The sequence below is a fragment of the Ranitomeya imitator genome, chromosome 5, assembly GCF_032444005.1.
Source record: "Ranitomeya imitator isolate aRanImi1 chromosome 5, aRanImi1.pri, whole genome shotgun sequence".
In the NCBI taxonomy this organism is placed as follows: domain Eukaryota; kingdom Metazoa; phylum Chordata; class Amphibia; order Anura; family Dendrobatidae; genus Ranitomeya; species Ranitomeya imitator.
The window spans coordinates 587,876,518-587,883,072 of record NC_091286.1 but is presented as its reverse complement, the minus strand read 5'-3'; the positions used below and the strand labels follow the sequence as shown (position 1 = coordinate 587,883,072).

Below are 6,555 nucleotides of genomic sequence, written 5' to 3'. Positions count from 1 at the left end.
AAATGCAGTAGAAATGAAGGGAATTTCGGGGTTATTTCATTATTCCTTAATAGGTAGAACTATCTGGCGGCGATTTACCATCCAAACACGGCACACATACAAACACGGCTGACGACGGCCCTTGGAGAGCTCACATTCTGAAGTGAATGATGGCATTTTCAAAACCAAGAAGACGAATTATACAAGAAGGAATACAAAGCTGGAGAATGGAATTGTAGCAAGGTGATTAGCTTTCTCGTCGGGCGCTTGGAGGTAGCTTATACGATCTTGGTGATTTTTTTTTTTTTTGCCTGCAATGCTGAATGGCTGCACTAATTGGCTGTAAAGTGCTTAGGAGAGTTTACATTGCAAGAAGGACCAAGAAAATGGGACACACTGTAATCCTGGAACCCTCAGGTGGTCAAAGCTCAGAGCTTGTCGGAAGGATGATGTAGAAATGGTGTCACTGGACGGCAGATTCGCTTTTGAGGTTTAATTTGTAAAGTGCTTTTAATACGTTAAAGGGTTTATCCGCATTATCTTCATTTTAACAAAGAGTTGGGGACATCATTTTGTGGCACATTCTTATATATGGGTACTCCTGGTTCTCTTTCTTTACCTGTTAGTACTGCTTTACTTACAGAGTCCAAGCTCTTCTGTTCTCAAAATGGCCGCAGATGGACGAGCATGTGACCAGACCTGTCCATCAGCCTCCTCCAACTCAAATTCACAGCACGTGGAACAAGCTCCTCCACCAACAAACCATTTTCAGAACAAGAGAGCTGTGGAGTCTATGAGGAAGTCTTTACTAATAATTACAAGAGGAGAACCTGTCATACTAAAATATTAGGAAGTGCCACAAAATCATGTACCCAACATAATTTCTAAATAAGATAAAGAGGACAACCCCTTTAAGCTCTGGTTTATAGAGTTTTTGATCTGATGGGAAGCATACCGATATGGTGTGGAATAATTACAATAATCAACAAATACGGTTTGGTATAATATTCTGTAATTTGTGACTCGAAGAGCCAATACTGATATACATTGAGTTTCTGTCAGTTTTCTAACATGGCAGAGACTATGGTATAGTGATGATACTGTACAAGGTTTTGGTGAGGCCTCTGTATGACCAGTTTATGTAATTACATGTATTACTAAGGGCAGATACCTCATGAGAGCTCAATGGTCAATTATTGGCTGCCACAGTGAGCATGCTATGAAAAGTGCAAGACAACGGTGACCCATCATTGACCACAGCATCTGCTTACAGTGGCCAATCATTGACGTCAGTGCATGACTATGATGGCCCATCATTTACCATAGTGCATAACTATGGTGGCCCATCATTGACCACAGTGCATGATTACAGGGGCCCATCATGGACCAGACTGCATAACTGCAGTAGCCAATCACTAAATTCAGTCCATGACTACGATGGCTCATCATTTACCATACTGCATGACTATGATTGACCACACTGCATGATTACAGTGGTCGAACCCATGAACAATCCCTTGAAGTCCTGGGAATCAAAATGTATTTTTAAAGGGCTCAGAATGGTTTAACTAAATAAATCAAAGAATACTCAAGCTCAATAATCCCGCCCAGCCCCTGTTCTGATACTTACCAGGTCGCCCCTGGTTTTTATTTCCTTTTCCTGTACAGAAGGGAATGCTAACAACGCCAATCAATGACAGTAATAGCCAAATACTGGTAGCAGCCAATCACTGGCTGTAACATAAGTGACCCCACCTCAGCCTCAGTGATTGGCAGAGAGGGTGTTTCTATCTATTTCCAAGACAAGGAAGCTAAGGCCAACAGGGACCTAATCGGTATCATTTATTTATTTTATATTAATGTAGTCCAAGTCCTCTGAAAAGTAATGTGCATTCCCTTTTCAACCCATTTAAGTATATTTCTAAATTGCATCGTGATAAGTATTTGAAACCGAATTCAGTAAAACAGAAGCTATTGGAAATTTTTGGTATCAGTAATGGAAAACAGATGTAAATAGGGTGCATTCTCCCAAAGTTTGGAGAAAAACAAAACTACATTTTGGGGGCAGCTTTGTTCACTACTTACTCATCCATTAACAAAACAAGTAGTGTCTACAGGAATAGCCGATCCATAATGTATCAATAAGCAGAGGTATTTTTGGCATTGCTTCAGGAGACTGATCATTTTTAAAGACTGAAGTCCAAATTACAGCAAATTCAGTGTAGAGGGCTTCATTGTCACTCAGATGTTAGATGAGGAAGAGTAGGGCTCCTCGAGAATATTTCCTTCATCCTAGCTCCACACGGGAAGTTTTCAAGGGTAAGCAAAGGTCAATAAGTAAAGTGCTTGGTAAAATGTACTAGACACGGCCAACATACCGTAAGTATAATTGCTACTCAGACTAGATGTTGAGTTGATAAATCAATTTTAATACTGTACAACAGAACATACAACAAAGCCCAGTACTGACCTCTCAAACTAGAAGATGTCGTTGCCATGTTCAGCATTAAATATTTCCACACAGACAATAAGTTTGTCCTGGGGTAAAAAAAAAAAATCACATGAGCCCAGTGACATTTGTATCATGTTATTCCAAAATCCATGGTGCACCAAGCGCTGCAGATGTCCTCATTGTCCCATCTGTGAGATGGTTCTTTGCTGTTCTAAGCTTCCAAGACAAAGTCTGTTATTATCCCGATTCATTTCCATAAAGAAAAGAACTCAACAAAGTCCTTCAGGTTTTTAGGTCTCGTTCCCTTTTGCTTTCTATATACAAACACTGAATCCGCAGCTCTATGTCTGTATTTTTGTTTATTCGTATTTCTTTGACATATAGGACACAAAGGTAGACGCATTGTCAGGTTTTTCTTCCTGAATCTTATTTTTTTTTTTTTAGTTTTTCTTTTTTTTTTATTTATTTGCCAAAAAAAATGCAAGCAAAAGAAGAAAAAAAAAAATGTTAGTTCTTCCATACGACTTCATCTTCAATATGAAGACAATCAAAACAATAAAGAGAGAAGATGGAAGTGTGCCGACGGCCTCCCTCCCTGATGCAGCAGCAGTGTCAATGTGAGGAGATGTGGGGGCATCCATTCATGGGTGAAGCAGGCTCAATGTGGCATCTTCAGTCTCTCCGTAATTTGTAATATGGTATAATAAAGCACCTTTATTTCCAAATGGCCAGTACCTTTGATGTTCACAGTTAAGACTTTCCTAAACAAGGTCCCAAGAATATTACATACCGGTCTTCTAAAACCAGTGACCGATACGTTACCTGCTTTTAAATATCATCAACGCTTCCTTTTATGAGACAATTAGAGCATTGGTCTTACATTACTGATGGACAGTCCACCATTGACGATGACGTGTTACCTTCTGAATTGCAAAATTCGTCTTTCCCCATGACCCAAATGCTTCCTATCTCAAACCAATTCTCTTTCCCTCCCCACCCTCAAAGACTCCCTCACCCATCCCAGAGTCTCATGCTACTGAGGTGGGAGACTGGCTCATTTGGACCCTCATGGATTGAGTACAGTTCAGGATTTTTTTCTGGTGTCCAGCTAGTGTTATTCCTATCCTCAGGAGGTCCCTGAAAAAAAAAAAGAGAAACATTTCTAGAAAACCTGTACAAACGATTCATGTGATATTCTAACAACTGTTGACTTCTCATGAGTGCGTAGATAACCCTATAATACAAGCATACATTCAATGTTAAGGCAATGTATTGTATGATCAATTCCAAATTGCTTATTTGTTCTCTATAGTCTTCTTTAAAGCAAATTGTCTTCCATTACTAAATAGATCTCTTAGACCTGATAATGATATTGTATTTGCTTTGGAATACATTTGAGAATGGCTGTACAATCCTCCTGATTGACAGTACCTCAGTGCCCCTCCTCCCTGCTGAGATCTCACATTGTTCAGTACAATCTGCAGATATCAGTCAGGCTGGGTGGGTAAAAACTGAATACAATGGACTCATGAGCTATTTCATTCTATATCTGGACTGATAAAATGCTCATTTTAAGATCAAGATTATAGAGCCAGTCTAACATGGAATATCAAAGTTAATATACCAGCCTCCTCTGGTCTGAGTGATCTATTAACAATGTGAAACCTAGTAAGAGATCCCCTTTAAAGGGAACCTGTCACCTGAATTTGGCGGGACTGGTTTTGGGTCATATGGGCGGAGTTTTCGGGTGTTTGATTCACCCTTTCCTTACCCGCTGGCTGCATGCTGGCTGCAATATTGGATTGAAGTTCATTCTCTGTCCTCCATAGTACACGCCTGCGCAAAGCAATCTTGCCTTGTGCAGGCGTGTACTACAGAGGACAGAGAATGAACTTCAATCCAATATTGCAGCCAGCATGCAGCCAGCAGGTAAGGAAAGGGTGAATCAAACACCCGAAAACTCCGCCCATATGACCCAAAACCAGTCCCGCCAAATTCAGGTGACAGAGTCCCTTTAACTGAGTAATCAGATGCAGATGCACATTCTGGTCAGTTTCTTTACAATATATTACATATATATATATATATTTTGTTTTTTTGTTCTGTATTTTTAATACATAATTGATATGTTGGAACATGCAATGAGCATTATAATGTGTGTATAAAAAATGTAATGTGAACTGAGACCATTTAAATGTATCGGCACTATTATAAAAATCCTCAAAAATGGAATGAATACAGATCCATTATACAGAAGTATAGACGAGCTATCATTACATTTTAATAAATACTTCTAAAACATCACCTCACATCATTGGCATCTGCCTTGTCCACCAACCTCGTCCTCACCCTACACATACTTACTCTGGGGTCATCTGGGCAACAAGCTGCAGGGAGGTAAAACCAGAACTCAGGAAGTTGTCTCTGTATTGTCCCATCTTGATAGCACTTAGCCAGTCGTCTACTGAGGTAAAGGCTGTAAAGTCGGGGATGGAGCGGTCGAGCAGCGGCTGGGAAGGCCTACAAAAAACAGAGGAAGGCATGAACAGAACATGAAGCTGCCTAAATGACAATTAAAAGCTGTATGAATAAATAATAGCAATATTTTTCAACCATATGTATTGTGTAAAACAGATGAATATAAAGCTAAACTCATGCGGAGAGAAACCATGGTCATGTAAGCTGGAACTCTGAAGCCTAGGTTGGCATGGGTTTTATATAAGCCTTAGCAATCTATCCCATGACAATCGCAATTGCATAAAATGTGACACTTCATCTCCCATTAAGAACAAAATGCTTCTCATCATCAAATCCCATTGTATCTGCAGCTATAGAATATATCATTCCTGCAGCCAGACTCACACAGCAGGGATGGTGGCCACTGTCTTGAGGCTGGCGGGGTTCCGGATCATCTTGTCCAGAGTATTGACAATCTCCCCAAAGCGTGGCCGGCTGTTTCGATCCTTCTGCCAGCAGTCCAGCATGAGCTGGTGCAAGGCAGCTGGACAGTCCATGGGGGGAGGCAAGCGGTAATCCTGCTCGATGGCATTGATGACCTGTGTAGAGAGGGAGAAGTGGTGAGGAGGCAACTTTTACACTGTAGATGAGTTAACGTCAATGATTGAAAACCAAACAACCATAAAACTGTAAAATGACTGAAGAACCAAACCAACAACAATATAACAAGACATCTTAAAATACAGATCTTGCTAATTTCACCCAGTTCTAACAAAGCCAGAATAATGTTCATTATGTTGAGGAACTCCAATTTGTTACATAATTCAGAGCGGAATTTATCATTTATTCTTTTGGGGATATGTTATTTTCAAATTCAACTCTATTGTGTTTGGAGTCATCCAGTATTGTCAAGCTACACTGTATAGTACGGCACTCAGTCCTTGACGAGGACCTTTCCAAATGTCGTAGATTAACTTGTCAAATCCATGAGGACATCTCCAGACAAGTTCATCTCACACTCACATTGAACATATAGGATTAAATATAACTGGGGAAGTGAAAAAGAGCTGACACTTCAACCTCTATTGAACTAGGATCTCCTGTCGTGAAAAGGTAATTTGGAAGTGCATTTGAACAGCAAGGTTGATTGCTGTTGAGGGGAACTAGGAAAAAAAAAAAATCTCTATAAATCTTCAGCAGAGCGTGTGAGCGAGCTGAGTGTGACCAGAGCGTAAGTGTGGACGGCGGTAAGTGTGACTTGTGATTCAGTGAAGAGGTATTTGGAAAGCCTTTAACAAATACCTGTGTGAATTGGTGTGAGTTGCTGAATTGGGGGTAGCTATATTCATAAGGGTTAACTTAGGGTGGGGGCTCATAGTTAAGGGTTTATAAGGGGCAGCTGTTTGGGGCTCAAGTCCTTTTTGGAAGTGCATTTGAACAGCAAGGTTGATTGCTGTTGAGGGGAACTAGGAAAAAAAAAAAAAATCTCTATAAATCTTCAGCAGAGCGAGTGTGAGCGAGCTGAGTGTGACCAGAGCGTAAGTGTGGACGGCGGTAAGTGTGACTTGTGATTCAGTGAAGAGGTATTTGGAAAGCCTTTAACAAATACCTGTGTGAATTGGTGTGAGTTGCTGAATTGGGGGTAGCTATATTCATAAGGGTTAACT

General features: G+C 40.4%; 1 protein-coding gene across 1 annotated transcript in view; it reads right to left on the bottom strand.

The window, feature by feature from the left end:
- Window positions 1-2,387: 2,387 nt before the first annotated feature.
- The window catches only part of EPHB1 (EPH receptor B1), a 417,321-nt gene continuing 413,153 nt past the window's right edge, over window positions 2,388-6,555 (bottom strand). Inside the window, exons 14-16 of the mRNA XM_069727937.1 lie at window positions 5,294-5,487; window positions 4,796-4,951; window positions 2,388-3,568 (exon numbers count right to left, since the gene is read on the bottom strand). Of these exons, the coding sequence (XP_069584038.1) occupies window positions 3,460-3,568; window positions 4,796-4,951; window positions 5,294-5,487 (459 nt within the window). The 3' untranslated portion in view covers window positions 2,388-3,459. The remainder of the gene's footprint in view (window positions 3,569-4,795; window positions 4,952-5,293; window positions 5,488-6,555) is intronic.